Source organism: Pseudopodoces humilis, chromosome 11 (assembly GCF_049639895.1).
Source record: "Pseudopodoces humilis isolate 2021_Gansu_Grassland_sample_001 chromosome 11, ASM4963989v1, whole genome shotgun sequence".
Lineage (NCBI taxonomy): Eukaryota > Metazoa > Chordata > Aves > Passeriformes > Paridae > Pseudopodoces > Pseudopodoces humilis.
The window spans coordinates 1,719,945-1,746,769 of record NC_142210.1 but is presented as its reverse complement, the minus strand read 5'-3'; the positions used below and the strand labels follow the sequence as shown (position 1 = coordinate 1,746,769).

The 26,825-nt window shown below is 43.3% G+C and overlaps 1 protein-coding gene across 7 annotated transcripts in view; it reads right to left on the bottom strand.

The window, feature by feature from the left end:
- The window catches only part of YEATS2 (YEATS domain containing 2), a 47,701-nt gene that overhangs the window by 7,839 nt on the left and 13,037 nt on the right, over positions 1-26,825 (bottom strand). For 3 of the 7 annotated variants that reach the window (XM_088060928.1, XM_088060929.1, XM_088060934.1), the window contains 19 exons: positions 25,330-25,374; positions 24,125-24,311; positions 22,204-22,443; positions 20,124-20,282; positions 17,632-17,735; positions 15,054-15,161; positions 14,008-14,178; positions 12,578-12,836; positions 11,673-11,834; positions 10,630-10,766; positions 10,127-10,282; positions 9,233-9,406; positions 8,574-8,772; positions 5,857-5,988; positions 5,512-5,601; positions 4,411-4,522; positions 3,133-3,206; positions 2,009-2,088; positions 912-1,113 (listed from right to left, as the gene is read on the bottom strand). In XM_088060928.1, the coding sequence (XP_087917054.1) occupies positions 912-1,113; positions 2,009-2,088; positions 3,133-3,206; positions 4,411-4,522; positions 5,512-5,601; positions 5,857-5,988; positions 8,574-8,772; positions 9,233-9,406; positions 10,127-10,282; positions 10,630-10,766; positions 11,673-11,834; positions 12,578-12,836; positions 14,008-14,178; positions 15,054-15,161; positions 17,632-17,735; positions 20,124-20,282; positions 22,204-22,443; positions 24,125-24,311; positions 25,330-25,374 (2,791 nt within the window). The remainder of the gene's footprint in view (positions 1-911; positions 1,114-2,008; positions 2,089-3,132; positions 3,207-4,410; positions 4,523-5,511; positions 5,602-5,856; positions 5,989-8,573; positions 8,773-9,232; positions 9,407-10,126; positions 10,283-10,629; positions 10,767-11,672; positions 11,835-12,577; positions 12,837-14,007; positions 14,179-15,053; positions 15,162-17,631; positions 17,736-20,123; positions 20,283-22,203; positions 22,444-24,124; positions 24,312-25,329; positions 25,375-26,825) is intronic. The other 4 variants (XM_088060930.1, XM_088060931.1, XM_088060932.1 and 1 more) reach the window with 4 other exon arrangements.

Sequence of the window (26,825 nt, the reverse complement as noted above, 5' to 3'; positions counted from 1 at the left end):
CACAGTGGAATGGCAAAAGAGAATGTCTTTTCTGAATGACTGACACAAGCCAGTAAAACCTTCAGTGCAAATCTTTGCAGTAAACAGATTCTCTTCAAAACAAACACAAAGTGATTTAGATAAAAACATAATAAGGATGTAGGCTTCTTTTCCACCTTCGACAACTGCAATGCAGGGCCAGACTTTATAATATATAATCAATTCCATGTATTTCTGTGAAATACCTTAAATCCTAGTATGATCAGAACAGAAAAACATTCAGCTTTTGGAAAGGGATTATCTGAAGGTGAAACAAGAGAGCTTACCTGTGAAGAATGGATGAAATTAAAGATGTGATTTTAACACATACTGAAATGAACTGAGGCGATCCTAGAGCTATCTTAGTGGAATAATGTAGCAGCTGTAATACAAAGCCTGAAGCTTCACACGAGCCAATTCACCTCACTTTTGGAGGTAAATTAATCCCCACTGAGCTGCCACTGCCAGGTTTGGTGTATTTTGTTCTGTACCTGAACTCATTCATAGTGTTTGCATGGTAACTCTTAACAGAGGCTAAGCCTACCCAAGGGCAGAAATGTCATTACTCCCCATGCTTACCTTGTGTATCCACTTATAAATGATCACACCATGGAGGAAGGATCATCTTTCATGAGATATATCTACACTGAGCCTCCAGGGCCCCCAAAGCACATGAAAAACTAAGAGAAGCCCCAGAAAAACATCACAACTGATAGGGACAAGGGACAGCCCCACTTGTAGGCCTGCCCTTATCATCTCCAAGTTTAGTTATTCCAAGTGAATTAAGTGGAAACAAAGAAAGTAAGAATGCCCTTCTGCAGATGTGCTTGTACACAGGAATTTAATAAACAGTGTCTTTGGCAGAAAGGAGCTCCCTGTCCCTTCACACTTACCTGGCTCACTGTCTATCTGTGTCAGCACATCCTCAATGGAATCCTCCTCATTCCGCAGGGTCTCAGGGTCGGGGGGCGTGTAGCCATGGCACCGACACCACTGCACCACGTGCTTTGTTTTCAGGGGGGTGATACTGTGAAACCTGGGGTGCTTCTCTACAATTTCTTGGAGGATCTTTCTCACAGTCATTGCTCGTTGCCACTGTGACCAACCAAAGAGAAAGCTCATCACACCAGCTAGAACATTTATGGTTAGCTTAAAGACCAGAACCATAACCCGGGTTGCAAGGGAAACAGAAAAGGAACATGATTTTCTCAGGAATCAGAGTGACTTCTGACAAGTCATTTAAACTTTGCTTTATCATCAAAAAAAAACCCTCAAGAAAAGGGACACGCATTTACAGGGGCCTAGTCGCATTTGTCTTGCTTGAAATGTTTCATCTCCAAGTAATATCAAAGATGGCATGGTGCAAGAAATCCACTAGAGCAAAATATGTTCTTAAAATTTGGTTAAACTCTTTGATCATTTAAGCTGGCACCAGCAGAGGATCTAATTCAGTGTTAACATCTTCCCTGCAAAAGTCCACAGCAAAATGGCAAAGTTATGAAGAAATAGAGGGAAAACCACAACACAAAAGGTCCAGGTTAACTGAAATATTTATCTTTGGTGAACTGACAATCTGTTTCATCACTAGTACTGCTTATGTCAGATCCCTCAATTCTCATCCTACATAAAGCAGACACAGATAGATAAAGTAGGTTGGATAAAATTCCCTTGACTGTAACATTCCACAGAGGAGAGATGAGGATAAAATACTACCAGTTTGAAAAAATTCAGAGTTTTAAAATGCTACAAAAAACATCTTACTATAAATAAACTAAAAAATTACCTTCAGCATCCTTCTTGATGCTTGAGAAAGCCTGTGAACAATAAACTCGATCACTGAACACAAGTCAGTGCACCCTGCAGTAAAGGAATGCTGCTATTTAAAATAACAAATTTATTCAGGAAACAAATAAGACAACAAGGAAGGTTCCATAATTCTGAAATCCTTCTTGTGTTCCTAGTGACTTCTTATGAAACCCTGGAGAATTACCTCAGCTGCCCTCCTCTTCCCAATGTTCCAGCTGTAATACTGTTCCACTGAACTGGCACAAAAAGAGCTTACATCCTCACCTAAAAAACACAAAATCAAAAACTCTATTAAATTTTCAATAAGTGACATAAGATGAATTCAGGGTTTGATGTTATTTAGCAAAGAGGAAAAGGGAAATGGACTTCATGCTCACAGGCTCAATGGCTGCAATCAATTCTTACAAATGTTGTGCTCTCTCCAAGAGGGACTGACACTGGTTTTTGAATGCAAAATCAGCCTCCCTCTTGGTCATATACACAGAACCTATAGCTATACGCTAGTTTAAGCCTCCTTCCCCACCCCCTAAACTCTATTATGTAGACCTGTAAGTCTGCCTCACTAGTCAAAGTATTTTCCTTTGGAAAACTGGATTTATTTTTTTTTCCAAACAAATGACAACATAAAAATGAAACAGTGAAAAAGGTTTCCTGGCAAAAGCACGAGATCTGTATGTGATGAAAGCTTTACTGTGCCTCTCACTCCTTCTTTGCTGCCTCTGCTTGAGAGGATCTGTTCTACCCAGACTCGAGGACCACTCATTCAAAGTGTACTGGTTACCAGGGAAAGTTGATACATTTTCAGTTATGTACATGAGTAAGAGGAATGAAATGATAAAGTACCATACAAGATTAAAATGTTTCTCTGCAAATTATTCCCTTTTGCTTAAAAAAGAAGGCAAAAACTCCAATAAAGACACATTTCAGTGTTGAGATATGTTATTGTATTTGCCATCGTGATGAAACCCTAGTTTTAAATTTAAAAAATGAAAAAAGAAAAGCAAAAAGCAAATCCATTAAGGACAAACCAGGAAAAAGAAAACCTACTTGCAGCCATTATGTGAAGAAATACAATCTATTTCTAATGAAAAATAAAACAGATTAAAGATTTTAACTGCTAACAACATACTGGACTTTACTGGAAGAACCTAATTCTAAGCATCTTCAGAAAAACCTCTGGGGTAAACTCTTTAGGATAATGGCTTAATTTCATTCTACCTTTTAATAACTTCTGTGACTACAAAGTATGCAAGGCATTCTGTTGATACACTGACAATACAGAGCAAAGCCTTTTCATTTACTGCTTACTTTTTTCAGCAATTAATGGAACCTTCTTCACTATTGCTGTTAAAAGCTGCTGGATGTTCTCCAAATATTCTATGCTGCAAGGGATAAAAAGAATCACAGTGAAGATTGCTGTTGGAAGCAATGAATCAGATGTAAAAGGTTTCAAAATCACTGCATGGTTTAAAGTCTTTAGCCCCAGGGCATTACGAATAGCAGTGTGAGGATAAACTGTTACACCCCAATCCAGAGAAGGTATTTCAAACAGCCCTTCCTCTTGCCAAAGTGTCCACATCTGAAGCTGAATTTTTCAGGCTGAAGAAACTGAAGACAGGCTTGGAGAAAATCCTTGCATTAGTCTCGCAAGCTGCAACGTTACTTTGAGGAATAATTAGTGCAGGCTGCCCGAGTAGGAAACATGGGGCACTTTGTATTTATGGGACTTGACTTAACCAGCCATAAGTCTATTAAACTGTCAGGAACCGTATTTTCCAATAATTATCTAGTAACTAAGATAATTTTCAGTGTGTAGTGACTGAAGATTTATTCCTGTCTCTTACACACACTCCATCAGGGTAGTATCTGCAGGGATACACTGAGATAACAAAACTTTAAAAACCACGGAGACAGGAAAGTTGGAGGAATCAAGAGCAGAAGAGACATCCTACACACCGCAAGAAATGTGCAGAGGAAATTCTGCAGTCTGAGTTCTGGTGAAAAAACACTAACAAGTACTTGCAAAAGCACTGCAAACAAGGCACTGGATTTCACAGCATCCAGTGATCAAATACTCATTATTATTTAATTCTAATTCTAAAGCAAAGCAGCCCTCATACTAAGTAATTACACAAATACACGAGCTTCACAAGACTTGAGAGTCCAGAAGGTGGACAGTTCTACTTATTTCAGATGCCCCTTTTCAGAGCTGCATTTCACTGGGCAGTGTGACCTGACTAAGGCCATGCAGTGGCCATGGGACTTTCACAAGCACAGTATGTGATGTGATGGTAAAGAGATTTTAGCAGCCTGTGATTTTAATAAAGCCCAAAACAACTGCAAATCTTCAAATAATTTTTTCCCTTTTGTGAACCGTGCATAAAAATCCATTCACAAATAAAACATTGCAACACTGTCTGAAATAAATGCCACCCAACAGGATTAGTACAGATACAGCAATATATGGGACAGATTTTATAATGTATTTCTAGGTCAAAGTAACATGACTGCACGCATCCCCAGAACCATCTCTGTTCCCCCACCACTTCAAAGATCAGAAATCCTTATAGAGAAATGAACAATTACTTGATAACATAATTCCCAAGTTCAGAGCTCTCTTCTGTTTTAACTGCTGCTTGGCCTTCCTGGGTACCCACAGAACTGCAGTTTTGTCCTGTTGAATCAGGCTCCATCTTAACTTCAAAGAAACAGAGCACATTTTAAGACAAAAAGTACAGCCAGCTTGATAAAAGTACCAGACAGCCTTGTGAGATTCCAGTAAAACTAAAGGCCTTACATAACATCCCTTCATTTATTGTTTGCATTCTCATTGCTAAGCATGAACAATTCGACCTTCAATTTTGCTGAAAGAGACCTACCAGAACATGTTCCCTGCTCAAATCTCCACATGCTCACATCTCATCCTTGTCAGAACACCTGCATAAACAATTGCTGCTGTTTTACATATTACTGCCTGATCTATACTGAACTGCCTGGCCCATCTGCAAACAAAGAGCTGGATAGAAAGCTACCAAGTTTTAACAAGAAGTGACATTTCAAAGTCACAACTTTTTTCAAGACATCACTGATTCTGACATGTGAACTTTCTCACGTCTAGGACAGAACTCTGCTGAGACAGAAGCAGTGAGAGATGTGCCGAACCCAAATAACCAGGCAGTCTGGCCATGCAGCTGTGGGATGGAAAGAGAAATGACAGTTCTGCCAGAACTGGACTTCAGGTGTGTCAACTCTGCCCCATGCTTGATTCTGGGAAGGATTGTGTGTATCTCTTTCCCCTCTGTGTGCACAGGGGCACATGCTGTCTGCATCTAGTGCTGCTGGAAAGCAACCTCCAGTACATCTGGCTGAGAACAGCAGGATCTGGGGTTGAATACCTGTTCCTCTATGCAGTTCTGCAAATACGGACTGAAACAGTGAGTGTTTAAGGTACTCCTTGTAGTTTTCTAGAACATTCTCATTTTCCTCCATATTTCTCTGAGCTCTGGGATTTGTTGAGGGGGAAGTTACTGTTAAATTCCTAGTCCCCAGGTGTCATTTTAACTTGATTTAAACTCTACTAATAATGAAAATAAAGGAACCCACAGTCATGGATAATAGTCAGGCCACTTGCATAAAGCAGCACTAGCTTTTTTTTACTGCTTGTCTTACTAAGAAATCCCTTTTTACCTTTGGCAATGGATGCTGTGGAGGGACTTGGGACAACTGTACTTGCTGCTGTGACTGCTGAAACTTTGCTGGTAGAAAGTGACTGTAGCACTGGAGATTAAAAGAAGAAAAAAAAAGGGAAGGGGGCAACAAAGAAGAAAAAAAAAAAAATCAAATTTCATACGCTGTGACAAATTAACATTTTCAGAAGCAGCCCACTTTTTGCAGCACAAAGTTTAGGGATGAATTCCTTGCTACAATTTCCTCTATCTCTACTCCGGACCATGTATGCCAACAGTGACCAAGTGCTACCCTGTGTCAAAGGAGATTTTCAAACACCGTGTGTCATCCTCCTCTGCCCTTTACCTTTGTTCATAGGCATGAGTATTGTCTGAACACCTCCAGAAGCTGTGTTTACACCGAGCTGTTTAAGCTGGCTGGGAACTGTCAGAACAGCCTGCTGTGGACTAGACTGATTTGAGTGGATTTTTAGCAACCCTGCAAGAAGAACGGAAGACAAAATGTTAAATAAAACACACCAGTTAGTTTACCTCCAGCTACTTCTCTCCCTTTCTGCTTGAAGCAGGATGGCATGTAACCTAGCACTGCCACCCTCTTAACAAGCCACAGTTGGGTGAGCTGTCAGGACGAGTTTCCACTGGCACAAGTGATGGCTCAAATGCTGTAGTGCTGCACCACAGTGTGCACTCTTACATGCTGCACAGCACTCTGAGAGTTGTAAAGCAAATCTCCTCATTACCTAAGGAATCTCAAGCAAAAGTTGATGTAACAAACCTTTCAACTGAAGCAGGCTCAGCAGAGTAAAACACTCTTGTCAGGACCAGACCTTGTGCTCAAGGCTGCGGTAAGCCAGTGAACTACAGCTCTGTTGTAGCCACACAGCTGCTGTCAGGGAGGTATCCCAGTGCCACTCACACCTCTGCAGTTCAGCTTAGCAGCATCCACTGCACTCAGCAGGGCACAATAACCCTGTTACAACTATGGGACAAGCCCAAGGCTGCTGTGCAGCAGGTCTGACAAAGGACATACCTGAACTGAGCATTGTGTGAGTCTCTCTGCAAGGTGCACTGAACACACCCAGAAGGATGGCTAATCAGACTGGGAAATTAAATTAATTAATTAAACTGGAGACTGAACTAAATCCCTGATTTTAGTAGCGGCTAAAAGAACAAGCAGAACACTCAGGTATTAATGGCATTATCAATGATCACTAACTTTGGGAGAAATCAGCAGGACTCCAAGGTGTGCCACAGTCCCATGAGTGAGGAGTGCTCATCACCTGTCTGCCAGCTCTCTCCTCCACAGGGAGATGTCATCTCCTTGTGGTGTCACCCCAAGGCACCACAGCCAGCACTCTAACACTGTGATTTGGGCCTATGTCCATGCTTTCTACAGGTAAACTGGCTATTTTCCATGTAATTGTATTCAATCTAACTTTAGCTAACTTTTCCTCAGATTGTGGAAATTTAGCAGGCTTCTCTTTTAAAACATTAACAACAATAAACTTCTTAATTTCACCATGACAATTCTGTAAATAGGATTTTTCTTGACATTATTATTATTAATAGTAGCAGCAGTAGTACTGGAACACAGCTCCCTTCCAAGTACTAAACATGCAAATTCTGGTGAAGATGCCTTGGTTTTTCTTGGTTTTTCAGGATGCCCAGCATCCTGAGTCAGTTAGGCTTTCACATCCAGGCAGGAAGGCTCACCTAGTGCTACTCATTCCTTTGTGTGGGACACACTGATGTCTCAGAACCTTTTCAACAAACCCTATCAGCCTGGTGGGTGGGAGACACTGCTTGATACAAAACAAAGCAAAGTTTGAAATTCTTTTCAAAAAGCTGCCTTTAAAAACACAAATGTTCAGAATTTTAACAGTTTTGAGTTTTTCTTTGTTATTACATTGAAATAACTTTTATAGCCACTTCCTTCTGAGATTCTTCAAGAGTTTTCCACAATGAAGTCAACGTCTCAGGTTATAAAAAACCCCCAAAACATGTATTCTCACACATAAGTGGGAGTCTTAATCTGAAAACTATTTAGTATGGCTTATTTCCTCCAAAAAACCCACCTGGCTGCTTTACTTGCAAATAGAAAAATACTGAATTGCTTCCTGCAGGGTTCTGTCAATCTTAGCAATTGATGCTGTTTATTTTCAAGCTCTGGGTAAAATATACCCATGAGAAAGGAGAAGCTTAAGTCTGAGTCAAGAGGAAACAAGAAGAGCTATATCAAGAAGACACTGTCAGATGAGCTCAGTGTCACTTATTTTCTCTTTTCTGTATTTTTACTCTGCTTTCACTTCATAAGAAACCATTTCAAGTGAGCAGAACATGCCAGCAGGTAAATTAATCTAAACAAAAATTTCCAGTTCTAACTCCTAACTCTCAGACCTGCTGTATTTGCCCTCCCTGACACAAAAGATGCTGAAAATACAACAAAACTAAGTAAGGAGAACTCCCCTTCATTTAAGGGCATCCCATTTTTATTACATCATTTTTATTAATTTGAATGTTCCAGATCCAGCCTATTTCACTGTACTTAATGAATTCTGACTTCAAAGGCTCCAGTTCCCTCTAATCAACATCTCTCTCCTTTTCAGTCCCAACAGAGCAGATGCAAAGCCTCAAAGACAAATTCTGCTCCCTCTCTGCATATAGTGGAGCTTCACTTTCACAAACTGATCAAGTCTGTAGTACTGCTGGTGTCTTCATTGTGACACACTCTGCTCCTGACAGGCAAAATGCATGTTCTAGTGAAAACCTGGCTTGAAAACTAAAATTCCTCTCCAATACCAAAGGGTAATTTGTTATTTGTTATTTGTTATTTTACAAAGCTGTTATTTGTAACAGATGCAGTCAATACCAAAAGGATGCCAAATTATTAGAGATTTCCTTGGCTAAGCCAAAAGTTATGCTAATAAGATGTTTTAGAAATCATGACTTTCACAAACTCACAAATGCAGGTGACTAAATTCTTTTGTTTACAGTGAAGACATGTTCAGAACTCACACCTGGATTCTAGCTTTCTCTAGGAAAGGTGTGAAGGGAGTTTAGTACCTGATACTGTAGCTTTTCCCGTCACAGGTGTTGCTGTAGTCATCAAGGAAGCAACACTTACAACACTGGAAGTCGCAGTCTTATTCACTACTGATGAAGCAGACTGGCTCTGGCTTACACAGATTTGGTGTTGCTGGCCAGGTGTCTTTGCTGCAGGAGTTCCAGAAGATGATGAACTGGAAGCTGCATTATCTGTTTGCTGGATAAGAGGCAGAGAGGGATAACAAATCCCTTTTCATGTCACACGTGATTCAAAAGTAAGCACAACAAGGTAATATAAGTAATAAAAGTTGCAAACCCAAATTTTTATCTATCAGATGTTAGGAAGCAAGAGATTCTCAAGCTCATATCCAAAAGCCCAAACACAATAATGGCACATACAGAATGGAGGCTGCAGCAGCATCCGCTCTCCACAGGCATTTGGGAGGCACAGATTAGGGGCTCATAGGAAGAAACAGGCTCAGAGTGAATTCCACACTCTTCATTTTGCTGCCTCCTCCCTTCTCCATGCATTGCAGCTCCACTCCAGGTGGGCAGCCCGCATCAATTGCATCCATGGCCGCATCCACCCACCAGAGCACTCACTTATCCTTCCCTGGGACTGTTGTGGCAGGAGTGCAAACACTGCATTCCAGAACACTGCCAGTGCTGTTTCTCACCTGGGCCACCCCATTTGTGGGGAGGGCCACGGCAGGAGCAGCAGCCGTGGTGATGACACCTCCTGATACTCTCAGCACAGTGGTGCCAGGTTTGGAGAGCTGCGATGAGGCAGGCACTGATTTTATAGACCCATCTGATATTTTCACCAGTGATGTCTGTCCACTGGATGCAGCCTTTGAGAAAGAATGCAGCATAAGGAAAACAGTATATTAGTTAGGGTCTTAAGTTATTTTAAAAAATCAAATCAAAACAGAACACCAACAACAAAACAAACAAGAGAAATGCTTTTTATATTACTAGAAAATATTTTCAAAATACCTTTGAAAAAAATCAATTTCTGGCAATAATTGCTGGAACAAAATTATCACCTCAGAAATCAACTTTGTAAGTGCTGACTTTGCAAATATATGTCTATCAACCTTGAATTTTGGATAAACAACTGTGAGTGCTCTTGGGGCATTTGAATTTCATAGAGTCTACTTGGTACTTTTTAAAAGGAGGACCTTTGAGGTGTACCAAACCCAAAGATTTTTAAGAGCTTTAGCAGGCGACCCATTTCTAAAGTTCAAGTACATTTATGTACATTTTTGCACCTGACTATTCACTTTTCCAATTCCATTTCACTAAGAGATCCCATTTACAAAGCAGCAACCCCAAGCTTACACAGACTGCAAACTGACCCTCTCTGAGAAGAGAAAGCTGGAAATCTGTAGTCTGATAAAAGCAAGCCTTTTGTGTGCTTTCATCGTGGTACAGCCAGCACCACAGTTGTTCAAAATTCCACATCAAACCAAACAACTATGAAAGGAAATGCTCTCAACAATGTGTGGCTGTGGTTCCTGTACTTTAGCTGACAAAACTAGTAAGAGAGAAACATGCCAGTTGCACATTACCTGTGTAAACAGAGCTGTTTTCTGTCCAGTTATCACTTTCAGGGTTTGTCCTTGTGTGGAAGATGCTCCAACTCCTACACTGCCCTGAACAACTGATGCTGGAGTCAGCTGCTTCCCAGAGCCCTGAGGTGAAGGCTGGCCAACCAGAAAGGTGCCCTGCTCCAGAAAGAAATCAGGGAGGTCAGCACTCTAGAACACATCTAAGAGTCAACAAAAATCTAGGAGTGTCAGTAACAGATAAAAGCTTGTGGCTATAATGTAGCCACAACAACATTTCATCTTCTGCAACAAGGCACTCAAGTACTAACCACACTGGATGCTCTTGCACTAAGAGCTGGATGCAGCCTTCTTGCTGCAGAACACCTTCTGAGCAGAGCAGGAGAAAAGTCCAGACACCAGAGTCGCAGAACGTTTCACATTTTACAGAACCACAGGACATCCACCTAACACCCCTGCAGCCTGAAATGTCAGTGTGCTTCCACTGAGATGCTTCTGCTACTGACCTGGGGTGTCTGCTTCAGGATGTAGGATGTATAGGTGAGGTGCTGTGACAAGTTACTGCTTGTGCTTTGGGTTCCCCCTCCTCCTCCTCCGCCTCCTCCTCCTCCTCCACTATTTGTAGAAGAACCAGACTGAAGACCTGTAACCAGAGGAAAAGACTTGACCCTTTGGTAATCAGACAGTGCCAGCTGCTAAAGCATCCCTGTCTATACAAGTACTTGAAAAGACTTTGCCACACATTTGGTGTCATGTGTTTTGCAGTCAAGTAATGTTATTAATTCAATAAAGAAGAGTTCAGTTGTGCTGCTGTGCTCTCCTACAGCTCAGCTAATACCATGAACAAGAGGAGCTACTGAAGAGATATGGGGGGCTGGTGGACAAGCAAAGCTCATTTCAGGCTGCTTTGAACTTTCTATGAAATGAAAACGCTGTCCAAAAAAAAATCAATCTTTTCATCACTCTTTTGCAGGTTATGGATCTGCAGCAAAAGCTCTGGAAACACTCTGAATGTCACTGGCTTCTTAATTTTAATTTCACTGGCTGTCAATGCAATTTCATTAACAGAATAACAGGTCATGGATACCAAGCAGTGGAAATTTGCAACGACACTTTGATATTCCCTGTCTCCAGAAGGAGCAGCCTGAACAGTGACTTTCTGCAGTCTCTCATTAAGAAACAGAGGTAAAAAAAGTACTCATAGCTCTGTCATAAACATCACAAGTATCTGATCTTCCCTGCTGCCAATGAGTTCAAAGTTGAACTGCCCCAGCTGCAGGTATTTCACTGGGAGTTCCATTCACAGGCCTATTAACCAAAAATATTTCTGCATTGAGAGCACGGCATGAAAAGTAGTTTCACTGAAAACAAAAGGCACTTGTGATATCTCAGCCTTAAAAAGCACCACATATAGGTTACTGTGAACAAAGACACCCTATCCTGTTACTGATTTCCACAGCACCAGGATGCTTTCTAGCAAAAATGCCAAACATATTAATTATGCAGTGATTACATTATTTAACTCATTACATTTCCCTGCAAGACTAACTAGCATTATTTGTGGCTCGCAGTATGGCTCCTTGGGGTATCAGCAGCAGTTTTCCTTTCCCAGAAGGGTTCTTGCTGTTGGTGGTGAGGTACAGCTTGGTGCCTGGTGGTAAGTTTGCCAAGTTTGCCAGGTTGGTGGCTGGTAATTGCAGTGTAGCCATCACTAGAAAGAGAATAAAAAGCAATAAAACAGCTGCTTGCAGAAAGTAGTATGCACTGAAATCTGCACAGGATGGAAGTACTCAGTGACTTGCAACCAGCCCTCAGTAATCCCTACTTAGCTGCTCTAACCGCAGATTAACTCCACCAGTGATGCACAGACACTTTTTTTAATAGTTCTGGAAGCAATCTCTCTGCATGCAGTCCCACTTGTGGCTGCAGGCCAAAGCAGCACAGCTGTGGGGTTTGCAGTCTTCCTGCAGCCCCAGGCACCCCACAGCAGCTGTCCAACAGCGCAGAGCCCCAGCCTGTGCTCAGCTAAAGCAGCTGTCTGCAGATGCACACAGGGAGCTTCTGCACATACTCCTGTACCTGTAAGCACTGGGGAAGATGTGGGGATGAAATAGGGACACTTTGGATCTGGCTGGCTGGATTCACGGGGAAAGGACCATAATGCCAGGCAAAAATGTGAGACTTGGCTCCTTGGAAGTCTGCACATTCCCCAGAGTATCCATCCAGTCTCCACTCCCAGAACACCACATGTTTTAAAGCACTTGTGCTCCCTCTTCCCTCTTACAGATAATGAATTAACACTTTCTTTATTATTAATCTCAGCCTGAATTTTCCTACAGAGCTCTCTACTCAGTTCCAAGATTTTCAATCACACACAGTTATAAATCATCATGCAGTTGAATAAATCAATATAGACCCATCACTAGCTATTAACAAGGTGTAAAATCACTCTACCTGAGCCTTGAGATGTACTTTTCAGAGCCCCTGTGGAAGAAACTTGCGCCTTTGTTATAGTCTGCACGGGCTGAGCCACAATTGTCCCTCCACCTCCACTCACAATGGCTTTGGCTACACCTTGAGTCACAACCTGCTTCGAGCCAACAGCTTTTGCTACCGAGGAGCTGGACTTTGCCACAAGGATCTGCCCACCACTTATTGCCACCGCTTGTTTCACTGTCGACTGCAGCGCAGACCCAACCGGAACGCCAACAACCTGCAACAAAGAGGGATGGGATGGGGCCCTGCTGGCCACAGCCATCCTGGGAATCCTGGCTGGTACACCACCCCCATCTCCAGACATTTCAGGACATGCCTGGTCATGAACAGAAGCTCTTCACTCAAGAACAAAATTAAATCGGCAAGAGGCCAATCCAAAGTAAAACGATAAACTGTTAAACCCAGACAGGATCTCAGTGCAACCACAAAAGATTAAGTTCATTCAAATCACAGGGCAATTCCTTTTTTTACTGATTTATAAGCAATGGCTTAATTCCAGCTGAAGATAAAGCTTGCCTTGGTGAATTAAGGAGATGTAGAAATTCAGTTTCAACACATTCATGGGAACAGATCCCCTGGGAAAACTACGGCCTCAAAGCAGAACCCACAAAGTGCTTCCATTTTATGTGTTAATGGTAACTGCAGTGAAACATGAGTATTTGCCTACCTGCTCAAACAGGCAAGAAAGGAAGCAAAAACAAGGAAATGTTGCAAATGCAAAGAAAGTATTTACTTATGCAAATGTTAAAGTTCTTTATGTAAGCTCTAGTGTCTGGCACATCACTTGACTCTGTCCAAAATGGAAAGAGGCAAGAATGGAGACAATTTCTGACACATCTGTCATCCTGTCACTGCACTGTGCCTTCCTGGAAGCTGTGTCATTCCTGTAAAAGCAGGACTGCATTGGCATGATTCCTACAGTAAAATGCTTGAGTTGCCACTCAAATAGGACTGTTTTCACCTAATGTTAGTTCTGGCTCAGCCTCTACCCTGCTCCCTATTTGTGCTGTTCTCTTGTGCTGCAGGCCTGCATTCCTAGGGAAGAATTCACCTTCTCTTATGGAAAGACCTGGATGAGTTTCAGCAAGAGCTGGTGACAGCAGCCTGCTTTCTGGGTGGACAGTCCAAAAGCACCTGCACCTCACTGCTGCAATGGCTTGGACAGAAGCAGGAGATGTCCCTGTCCACAGTAAGATGCAGCAGTGCCTGCTCAGCCTGCTCCCTTCCCAAGCACTACATGGAAGCAGGACACAGGAACCCAGCTAGCCACAGTGCTGCCACCTGGGAGCCAGGCAGGATCAACCCAGCTCCCCTGGGAGAAACACCAAGAGCTGCAGTAACACCAGCAGACGGCTCCCACCACCCAGGGATGCCCGTGTGCCCCTTACCTTGGACTGCACCGTCCCCTCGCCGGCGCTCACCGCGGGTTTCTGTGGGGACAGGGCCAGCATGTGGCTGCCCTTGACGGTGACGTACTGCTGCAGCGGGGGCTGCGCCGCGCCCGCCGCCGGCACCGCCGCCTGCTGCGGCAGCTCCCCGGGCTCCTGCTTGATTATCACCTGGGCAAGGGGAACAAACACGCACAAGGAAAGCAAACACTTTTGATGCCTTAGGATTTTAGTCTTTATGTTTATCAAATCCTGTGCTGCATTAGTGTATAACTCCGAACTCTAAACAGAGGGTTAGATACTATCTTCACACTTTGGTCAGACAAAACAATTCCTCTAGGCCTGGAACCCAAGGACACCCCACAACCTCAGGCCCTGAAAGTATAAACAAAAGTGAATTGGGGGGAGCAAACTGGGGGTAAATGACTTCATTAGCTGAAGCTGTAATTGGAAGATTAACATATGTAAATGGACTAAACTTAAAATTGTCTGAAAAACTCGTGACCATTGTCCACTGCCCAAGGTGTGCCTATTGAAGGCCTTTAAGAAATATCCACTTTATTCTCTTAATCTTCCCTAGCCTCTGTTCTAGGGAGCCCCTCCAAGGCATCACCTTCAAGCACTGAATATGGCTTGTGGAGCAGCCTGTCTGCAGGGAAGGGCAGGCACACTCTGAACTCATGTGGTTCTCACCACCACAGGGACTCTCCAAGGGCTCCAAGTGAGGGCTGCTCCCACACAGCATGGTGTGACAAAGTGACACAGTGACAAAGCAGTCTCCATTTCAGAGGTGACATTACAGAGTCACAGCAATTGCTGGTAGTGTTACAAGTACCACTCATCCTGACACAGGACTTGGCCAGACCCAACTTCTCCAGACCCTGTGTCTCAGCATGGAGCCAGACACTCTCAAGTTTCAAACCCATATTCCAAACCAACTGTTTTTTATTTCCATCCTGCAACGTTACAACCAATAGCTATAGACAAGTCAGCATTAAATGACATTACTGGGCTGCATGTCCCAGCACAAAAGTCAGGAGGAATACCTTTGTAAAAGCTCCCAGTCCTCCAGTGACCGATTTGGGGCTTTGCACCTTGGAATGACTCCCAATGGGACAAAGGGGTGGCATGGTGGCAAAAAGAGAATCCTCCTGCTGCAAATAAGAAGACACAGTGCAAAAATCAGTGATACATCTAATAAAAGAAATAACACAAGTGACTGCTAATAAAGGGCAGCATGGACCATCTGGGCAGGCCAAATTACCTGTGCAAATAAGACACTTCCAAAAATCAGTCAAAACTTGAGTAAAAGGAGTCTTTCTTAATGCAACCCACAAAGCAAATTTTACTTGGAAAGTTGCATCTCCAACAGCAGTAATTGTTTCTTACTGTGTCATACACAGGCAAAAATATCAACTCATGTTCTCTGATCAATTTTTTATATAGAAGTATTTCACTTAAAATTCAAATAGGCTGAGGGGGCATCTTATCAATGCATACAAATGCCTGCTAAAAAGGTGTAATGAAGGTCAAGCCAGACAACACTCAATAGTACCCCATGCATGGACAGAGTCAATGGGAACAAACTGAAACACAGGAAATGATAAGGAAAATCTTGTTAGTGTTGTTTATGGTGACCAAACAGAGTAACAGGTTGGTCAGAGAGGATGGGACTCTTCAGTCTTGAAGATACTCAAAACCCAACTGGACACATTCCCAAGGAACCTACTCTATATGTCCCTGTTTGGGATGGTTGATCTCTAGAGGTCTCTGCCAACCTCAATTATTTTGTGATTCTTTACACAATCTCAGAGAGAGAAGACAGTGTAAGAAGAAACAAGTTACAGAGGGGAAAATTCTTCTCTCAGAGGAGTTTATGCTCTCCTCTAACTGGAACAATGCAGCAGCACACAATGATCCAGACAGAACTCACCATTTGGCAGAAACAACAAACATTAAGTAAAAAAAGTTTTGTCACCTTCACCTGGCACTTCTGGGTCTGAGGCCAGCAGAGAAGTCAAGTGCATTTGAGGGAGTTTGTTACAGTGTGACTGCTCTCTTTTACAATCCATGTGAACCCCAAAGCCATGGTTTTACAATCACTTGGCCCATCCTTGGGTTGGATCACGAGCAGAAATCAGGCCCTGTAACTCCTGGCACCTTCCTTGTACTGTGGCTGGAAACATTAGCTCTAACACAGGTGGGCTGTCTGCTCTGGGTCACCACACAGCTGCACAGCTGGTAGCAAAGGGGAGTTGTGAAGACAAGGCTACAGGCACAACCTGTCCTCCCAACAGCAGCTGCATTTGAGACTGGCTGCAGGAACACAGCCTGAAGTCATTAAAACAAATACAGAAAACTAGCACAGAGTGAAGAGATGAGAAGTGGTGAGTTAAGCACAACCTATAATATCCCACTGAACTATCAGGCACACTCATCTCTTTAAAGAAACCCTAAAATTACAGCTTTTACAGCAACCAGAAGACATAAATCAAATTACATTTCTGTTTACAGAAGTATGATTTTTATGGGTTTTTAAAAATATCTTCAGTTTTTAACGTTGCCCTGGAAATACAGAATTCAGCTGTTACCAATGATGTGTGCCTACTCTGACTCACTGAAAACTTTTAAAAAAAACCTGTTGCAAATCCATGAAAAACAAAGAATAATGAATGATTTTCAACATTGTTAAGTGAAATCCATCTGAGCACATAGGTTTTTAAAATCTGACTAGCCAGCTGCACACTTGACACTGCAAATGCTACTCCAAACTAACTGCTTCAGACAACAGGCTGCAACACTTTTCCCCCAGAAGACACAGGAAGCATCTCAGTTCCAAATGTGAAGTGATTTGCTCTCTGCAGGCTGACTGACAAGCCTTCCCCCACCATATCCTGCTTTAATACTGAGGCTTGGAGACAGGGAAACGCTCCTGCTTCCAGCAGAACACCCACCAGCTGCTTTCAGAGCCTTGCTGACGCCACTTCCCTGCCAGAAATATCATCCCTAGCACAAGATGAGGGAAAGATTTTATGTGAGACAGTTCAGTTCTGTACCTTTTGGGCTTTGCAGATCAGAAGCATGAACTGTATTTATTGCTGTTTGTTTACACATCCAAATGTTACTCCACTGTTTACATAAACATTTTTTTTTTTAAATGCAGGCAGTTGTAAAACCACTACATGAGTTATTTTCAGGCTGCTAGGAACAGCTGCTGTACAAGAATAATGAACAGAGTGAAGGTTTTGAGGTAGGCATCTCTGGTTTCATCATACTCTGTGACTAACAAAGTGAAGAAGATCAAAGCCAGCTACAGAGGAGCTTTTTTGAAAGATGCAACGTTTGGGGAGCTATGCCCTCCACAAATTTCCTTGCAGAGAAGCAGAAGAGCAGTGCCTTTAACAGATATGTAGGCAAGCCTAATTAGAGCTGCATGAAATGACACTAGCATCTTGTATCAGCACCATGCTCTCCTATGGCTCCATCTGTTAGACACACTAAACCTTCACATGAAATGACAATCCAAGCAACGTGCCTGAACTGTAGACTTTTTAATGCTCAAGAGTCCCATTTAACAGAAAGCTGGACTCTAAACAGGAAGTACACACCTAATGAGAACATTACCTTGACAGCTGAGGTGCCAAAACTGCTCCCATGGGTCTTTGACACAGGAGATCCAGTCCCGTGAGATGCCTGACAGACACTGCTCAGTTTGCTGGTCGGGCTCCCTGCACAGCAGGAAATAAAGCAAATGCTGGGTGAGGGCTGGGAGCAGGGCCAGTGCACACATGAAACCTCTTCTAACAAGGAGCAGGGCATTTCATTTCATCTGCATTCTCCATCACGTGCAACAGCAGGAACCGCCATGGGCACAAAACAGATCCACCACCGAATTTCCACCTGCAGGAACTGTGCCCCAGAGGAGGTACTCTCCACCCACTGCTCTGAGTGCTGCAAGCAAATGGTCAGGAACCTTCCTGGGTGGCTGAGGATATCAGCTACAGGTGCAAATATGTGAAATTAGGACAGATGCAAAATCCTCTGCTGCCCAGAAGCCCCCTGAACCTACATGAGCCTTGGACACTGGCAGGGAGGAAGGCTTGGAGAGGGAAGGAAAAGAAAGGTCACAAAAGGATGGAGATAAAGTGAAGAATTACAAGAGCAAGGGACAGAGTGAGGAAGGTAAAGGAAGAAACAGAAACAAGGAATGAAAGCATAGAGTCATCTGTGGCAGATGCTCTTGCAAAATTATCAGACTGACACATGTGCCACAGCACTCTCCTGGCCCCACAGGATGGATGGGGGTCCAGTGGTAAACTTACCCTGCATTATCAGCCTGTGCACAAGACTGCTCCTCAGCAGTCTTCTGACTGCTGCTGTTGGCTTGCTTTGGCAGTTTTGTTTGTTCAAGAGACACCAAAGCCATGAATTACACACATGAAAGCCAAAAAGGCAGTGTCTCATACAGTTGTACTATAATCCACCCTTGAGTTTAGAAGTAAATGAGCAGCCACTTCTGAGAATGGGCTTTGGGAAGGCTGGCTTTCACCGAGTAAGATCTCACCCCTTTCCTTAAATACGATCTGCAGCCTTATCAAAAGTGCCCCAGTGACTTTTTCTGTAAAACACATTATGCTCAATTCAGCCTGGCTGCTGTTCCCCAAAAAGTGAGTTCTACAGACCCTCTTGCACCCTCGCACAGGGTCTGGTGAAGAGGCTCTCTCACAACAAAGTTTTTTGGGGAGGGGAGGGTAACAATCTTCTGCTCTGCCACTGATGTGATCTGACTCATGCAGGATACAGGGGAGGCACAGGAGTGCAGGGAGGGAGAGGCAGCAAGCAGCCTCTGCCAGGCCACTCTGTACATCTGTGTGCAGGGTGTGGTGGGAAACCACAGCTTTAACAATAACTGCACATTAAAGTCTGTACATCCCAACCACCTGCACATCCTATCCTTCATGTACAAACCTCTATTAGAAGAACCCAGAAGTTACCCAAACCATGATAAACCACTTAGGCAGAGAACACAATCAGGCTGGAGGTAAAGAAACAGAAATAAGAGGCAGAAATCCCCCAACCAATCAAAAAAAACCCAATTAATCAAACCCTATTGGTGAAACTGCATCAGTGTTACCAAGAAAGCCACAAAACATACTTCAAAAAATTCAGATACAGCTACACAATTCCTACCAATTACCCTACCAATTCCCTCTGTGATGAAGTTAAAATGAACATGACAGCTGTGTTCCCTCTGATAAAGGGAGGAAGCATTAATAAAAATATTTTTTGTGTTTTCCAACCATGCCCATGGCCCAGCAAATGGTTTGTGTTCCATGGGTGCTGTATGCCCCCACTTGGCCCTGGGCATCCTGCTGAGATGCTGGCCAGCACGCACATACACAAACAAGTGTGCTTTTAAACAGACAGGAGTTCTTGGCCATATACCACAACAAATAAATGACTTCTGAGGGACCTTGCCTCCAGCCCAACACAAAGATTACTGACTGACTCCTCTATCCATCACCTGTGTCCTGAGGTTCAGCCCTCCCTGTGGCCCCAGGCTTTTGTCACCATTGAGGGAATCTAGTTAAGAGGAATCCAAACCAGCTGGAATTGGACCAGGTAGAAGCTGAGAGCACAAACAAAATCCAGCACAGCTGTTCTCCTGGTAACCAGGGTCTCTGCATTTCAACACATCTCCTGTGCCCCACACTGAGACCTAAGACTGATCTGCCAGTCACTGTGACTTCTCCATGCTCTGCCACATCCACACCAGCATTGTCTCCCAGCCACCTGTGCACTCCTTCTGTCTAAAGCACTGCAACACAGTCTACATCACCTTCTCCCCTTCCCTTTTACCTGAAAACAACAGGCTCTCTTTGAAGAGGTGTCTGTGAACTCAGTCTGGCTTTACAGTGTGCTGTTTCCTAAAGGAAGCAACGCTCAAGTCTGAGATATCCTCAGCCACGCACACGCCAGCACCTTCCTCTTTCTCTGCTGAGCACTTTACCATCTCCACGAGCTGAAATGCTGCTGTTACACTGATCATTTTGGGGGGGAGAAGAAACTTGAATGGGTAAGACTAAGCCACTGCCTTCTGTGGTCACACTACACACCTGTGCTTGTGGCTGCTGCTCCAACCGTCTGTCCAGGCTTGTCCACAATAATATACGGGTTATTAAGGACTGAGCTGGCAGAGCCTTGCTTCATGTGCACCGGAGTGGACGTTGGGGTACGAGGTAGCGGAGATGGACTAGGGGTCGATATTGGAGAACCTTAAGAAAAAAAGTCCAATGCTTCTAGCTTGTAAATGTTGTCAGAACATAAAAACATGGCAATAGTAGTACTTTTGAAAATGGCTTAGAAAAGGAATGTTTTTTGAGGATGCATTTCCCAGCCTGAGAGAGGTCACCGGACTTGGAGAAGGAAAGAGGAGACAGAAGGAAAGGAAAAGGCACATAAAGCACTATGGCTCATACCTACTCTGGACATGCTCTGCCTACCAGGACAAGCAGGACTCAAAGGACACTTGAGAAGCCATCTCAATATCCCTGAATATCATATCCCTGAATCCTGAGGGATAGTAGCTACATCATTCTCACTGCCAAGATCAGGGCACCCAAGGAGATGGAGAAAGGGAGCTGAGCTCTCCTTCCCTTGTGCAGGCCAAAGTACAGGCACTCAGGAGTGGGAACCAAGGAGTTCCCCTAAAAAGGCTGCATGGAACAGCCTCAGGCAGCAGGAACACCCAGGTCCCTTCACTGCTCTGGTCCATCCCTTCACCATTCTCACTACAGCAGAAAACCCTGAAATCAATCTGCAAAATTTATTCTTCATTTTCAATTGATTGCTTCTGGGTAACATAGCCAGGAGAGAGACAAACTAGAGAAGAAAAAAGCTGCATGAAGGAATAAACAAGAAATTCAGAGAAAAGGACTAGCAAGGAAGTGATCAGAGAAAAGAGACAGCAGCAAACACCAAGCTTCACCTGCCTGTTAATGTACTTTCTTGGCAGTTACTGACAGTTAAAACAGAACATAATGCTCATCAAATACAATCCCCGTGTCTTATAAATTGCTTTGAAATCTGAAAGGGATAACCCTTCTCAGCAGACAGCAGAACCTTGGGGGTTTAGCAGGGAAACATTTAAATAGCAAAGATAACAAAGAACAGTCCAAGGACTCTAGGAAAGATAGGATGGCCCCTGTAATTCCTGCTTTCTAGGAAGCTTTGGGAAAAGATCAAGAGAAGAGCTTATAAAGAAAGAATAAAGCACTTGGCATAGGTTCAAGTGTGAATCAACCTGAGAACAGTCAAGAACAATATTGAAGTGTAATTAGAAAAAACCCAAAACCAACAAAACAAAAACAAAACAACAAACCAGACTCACTTTAAGAAAATTATTTGGGAGCAGCTCACCAGAAATCACACGTACTGATAGCTGGTGTTTCATCCTCTATCAGAAAATGAAGAGCTGCAACAGGTCACCTTGCAGCCTCACAGCATGCGCCACGGTGAGCTGTACATTAATACTTCTTGATGTAAAACATCATCCAGTGACTGGCATCACACCCAGGCAGGGAAGGGACCACAAGTGAAATGAGCAAAGCAGCACTTTAGCCATGTTTGGTTTAGAAGCTGTCACACTGCCCACTGCAGCCAGCTGGCAATTTAATCCAACATTACGTGGACTTTTGGAAGACAAAGACCAAAGCTGCTCCATCTGATGCAACATGGCAAGCACAAGAGGATCTATTTGAGTCTACAAGGTTAAAACTAAATTATTTGCCCAGTAATCAAGGAAAAAATTCTTAATCCATCCCAGCTGTATGAAAGCAGGAGGGAGAAGAATGGACTATTCCCACATAAAAATATTCCACATGGAAGATGTGTTTTTGCCTGGGCCTTTCTGTGGGTAGCAGTCCATTTCAAGACTACCTATTTCATACTTAAAAGCATTCAAGAACAGGAAGAGAACAGCTCTCATCCTGCTTTTGATTTGTTGTGAACCATTTCACGCTTGTATTTTTTTTTTCATTGAACATTAAGATGCGTGCTTAGCTCTTTATTCTAGAGTTTCCTACTGTCTGATGCTCAAAGACTGGCAGAAAATCAAGGGAAGGACACAAAACAAGTCCAACTGGTTCACTCTCATTTTCCAGGGGGAGGCACTCGGGTAAGTAAACTAACATTCACCTGATACAATCTTGCAACTCATGGTGATAGGCTGGAAGGATTTTCCTGGTGACTCTGCAGGGCTTGGACTCTGACCTTGAGGCACTATTTTACAGCTAGCTGCAATGGGTTGAAAGGCTGAATTTCCATGAGAGCCAAAGGCAACTTTCTGTGTGGCTAACTTGGTGGGAGTCCGCTCTATCGAGGATGGCAGGGAATAAAACGTGGCATGTCTTTCAGTTTCAGCATTCCCAGAGAATCCTGATCAAAACAGGGAAAAGAACAGAAATACTTCTTAGGCTGACACATCTGATTCCTTACTGTGCTTCTCTACACAAGCATAACTCAGGTATGACAAACACACTCTTGAAGGAAGGAAGGAAAAGCAACCGACGGGAAGCGCTGAACGGTGAGAAAGTGAGGGAGGGGATTGGTCCTGCACAGGCCTGCTGGATCTGCTGGACAAGAAGAATAAAATGATGTCAGGCACAGCCTGTTCAGCTGTGGCAGGTGATCAGCCACTTCTTACACATTTCCTTGGAATGCCCTTCCACTGACCAAAAGCTGCTGCTAGTTCCAAGTGTCCTTGGTTAGGGCTCCACAGGACCAGGGCTGGATCTCCTTCGCAGAGGATCTCGCAGTGCATTTTTTGGAGTAAGAGCTCAAGGAGACCAGGGACTGCCTTTTGAGCTGGGCTATGGAATCCACTCTATTTGGTGTAGAAAGAGATCAATTAACCTGGAGCTGCTGAGAAAAGTCACTGCCTGTCAGTGTAAAAAAGGAGGGAGTTTTACTTCCTTCCTGTTGGCTGCAGCACTGCTCACCTAAAGATGCTACAAATCTTCCTGTTTGAATAAGAAACCTGTACCTTTAAAATTTGGTTGTGTTTGTCCTTTATTTGCCACATGAAAAGACCACATTTAATAAGCATTTAATAGCAGACATTCCTCCTGCTGCACCTGAACACCACCAGTGGCACCAGAGTGCCTACCAGGAAGCACAACCATGCATGGCATCAGCTTACAGCCACCCCTTGGACACAGGAGCGTGGGAATAAACCAAGAAAAGCATCAGACCGTGCAGCATCTGATGCTATTTTGAAATATAATGTGGCTGTGTCCAGAAGGTTTCTCACACTGAAGAGTGTAACACACACCCTTGTATCTCAGTCCATTTAACCAAGGTCTCTCGTGGAAGCTGGGACACCAAGTGTTCCAGAAAACACAGCGGAATGCCACCCAGAGGCACAGCTCTTCCTACTTAACACAAACTACAAATCCCACCAGTGTGGGGGCCAGCGCTGCCTCTTCAGGCAATCCAATGATCCTAAGGCCTCTACTGCTGCCCCACTGCAATGGGTCCTGACTTTCCTGATCCCTCAGGGGAAAGGGAGCCCAATGTGCAGAGATGCCCTGGTCCCTCAAACACACAACTTTTTCAGTCTCTATTCTCAACAGTCCAGTAACTACAGTGACCCAAGGATTTTTGCTCCCTCAGTCAGCTCATGTTAGGCACTAACCTGTATAACTGAACACACCACTAAACCAATTCCTCAAATCTATACACAGTCCACAAAACATTCAGAAACCTAAAAACCCCTCTGAAAACAGTGTGCCAAAGCCAAAACTACAAGTGGCTTTGTAGTATTCAACCACCTTTTTTCCAACTGCATCTGCTGTTCCTTACTCGCTATGTTTTAGCAAAACAGAGCCAGCTCAACAAACTTCAGATTAAAAACCCAAACCAAAACCGAACTCCAAAACCAAATAATCTATAACAATTTCTGAATTACATTTCAGAGCACATAAGGAAAATATGATCTGGGATGAACAACAAGCAGGTAGCAGCAGCAACCTTTGAGGCATAAGAGCAATTCAGATGAGGTATCCAGCAGAGCCAAAGTTCCAAGAACTTGCATTTGACCAACACCCATTTGCTTTACCTTTGTCCACAGAAGCGTCTGGGCTGGAGTCCCTCAACTGTTTAATTGGTGAAGAAGCTTTGACTGGTGCTGGGATACTCAGTGGCAGTGATAGAGATGTAGGAACATCAGAAAGGTCAGACTCTGAAGACTGGGAGAAGAGATACTCCTCACCAAGGGAATGCCTGTGTAGCTCCACATCCACTACCTTCCAAAAATAGGAGAAAGGACATTAGTATTTGGTAGCTGGGTAAAGATATAGAAACCAAAATCAGCTTTGCCTTTTTATTTTAATGCCTAAAAACCTCTCCCTTCGTTTCCCCCGACTCTACATAACATTTCCATTCATTTCAGGGACAGTTCCCAAAGATCCAGCAGTACTTGAGCTACAACAAAAATCTTGCAACATTGAACTCCCACAGTAAAATAGAACATCTTGGTCCGTGGGGAAATCTGAACTGTAAACACTGGAAGGATTATGGAGCCCAGCTCTAAGCAACCCACTAAAGAAAGGACTGCATATCCCTGGAGGGACAGGCACGAAACTGAAGCCTGTCTGTTCTGGTAAGGCCTTGAGAATCACACCACATGATCTATTCTTCAAAAGCATTCTTTAACAACAGTAGACATTTCACATTAATGTTTTCTCCACAAACTGAAAAGCTGAAGTAATGTGATTTAACAATCAACATTTCCATTCACTACAGTACAAGGGGAAAACACTATCAAGAAAACTTTAGAAATTTAGCAAACTATGGGTTATTAATTAATTTATTTCAGTAGTTCATTTTCCATTAAAGTCCTTAACCTTGACAGATACAGAAACTTAGAAATACTTAATATACTGCAAAATTTCAACAGAATAGTTAGGTGATCCCTTGAACTTAAATTCTTCATGAGTAAGCTCTACAGCAGATCAGAATGAAAATCAGAACATTTCGTACCAAAAGCCTCAAAAAGAAGTAAAATTTAAAGCTCCAGTACAAGCCAAGTTCTTTATGAAGGAAGAGCTGGAAACAGTCTCCCCTGACCCAGGAAGGAGTAAAAATGACTGTTGTCATGAATAGTGCCAAGGCATCATAATCCTTTCATTCAACAAGAGAGCAAAATCTGCATTCTAGAAATTGTGAAATCAAATGGGTCTGACTCTGTGCTTAGTCCCATACATCTTTTCTTTTTAAACATCTTTAAGAGAATCAAATCCATCCCACAACCCTCTGACTCACTGTTTCTGCACCAAGTGTCTGCAGGCCTGTGTAGGTCCTGTCCAGCTGGAAAAGACAACACAGTATATTAGCCAGGGCAAGGCATTATATTAGCTAGAATTTACAACAGAAATTGTTTGAAGTAAATTTCAAACTATGCAATTTGAGCAGCAGTGCATCCAACGTTTTGAGGCCATAAGGTCAGAAATCTGTGTGCTCTGATAAGTGCTCTCCCTCTCCTCTGCAAAAAATTCAGCAATGATCCAAGGCCCACACTGAAGTGGAAAGGAGCAAAAAACTTGAAGGAAATGAGATTGTTGAGGGAGTATTTTCACCTAAGGAGTCCTCAAGCAGTTTCCTTCTTTTATTTCTGATGTCAATATAAGGAAATAATAATGATAAAAAATTCTGAGTTTTCAACTGACCAGCACAATGGCTGTGTTTACACTGCAGTTTTTGATTAAGTAAGTGTTCACACCAAGCCATCAGCTATTATAGAGGTATAACATCCCAGAGGCACCTGTGAAGGCACCTGGAGAAGCAGCTGGGTTTGAGTGGTGTAGGATGTGCCAGAGGTCAGGGGCACACAGGGTGCCAGGCACAGAGGAGGGCTCAGCTGCACCCTCACAGCAGCCACAGGCTCAGTGTGAGAACAGCAAAGATTTGCTGATTTGAGCTCCTGTGTGCCATGGACTGGCTCAGTTTTCTTCTGTAGGCTGAGCTTCCTCCACCATCCATCATAGTGTTAATGGTTTCTCCCTAAGTCACATCTTCCCAAATATATTTTACTCACCATCTGCATTAAATGTCCCTAAGCTGCAGGGGAATATTTTCAACCTCCTCTACTGTCTATATTTAGGGTTGCAATGAGGTACCTTATTTAGCAATTCATTAATGCAGGCAGAGTTCAAATAAAATTAATGCTGCTCAAAGAAACAGGAGACTAACCCAGCTCAGGACTTAAGTCCACTAATGCCAGGGACTACTCATTAAAAGGAAAATGAGCAATGGCCTAGTTTTCCAGGACTGCTGCATCCTAGAAATCCTGAGTGCTGCAGGGGTGAATGAGTTGGAAAAGGGAGCTCTCTTCAAAGGGAATAGGATATCTCAGCCCCCCCTGCCCACTCTAACAACAAAGATAATCATTAGCTGGTATGTGCCTGTGCTGAAGGAGCAGACATGGCAGCCACTTTACCAGCAGAAAGACAGCCCTGAAGCACCCTGTTAGGTTAAAGCCAGTGAAAACATGACAAAAATCTCAAATTGTAGGGAAAAGCCAGGTAAACACTGCTGCTCTGAGCACACTCAGCTCCAGCTGCTGCAAAGCTGTGCTTCCCCGCTACTGCAGCAACTCTGTATAGCCAAGGTAAGAGCCTTTCCTGGATCTATTTTAATTCTCCAACCCAACTATTCCTGTGAAAATAACCACCAGGACACTCATAACACAGAGGCAAAAGCATATACACAAGCAGAGCCTCTTCTAGATTGTGCAAGAGAGCTCATTTAAATGCCTTTCT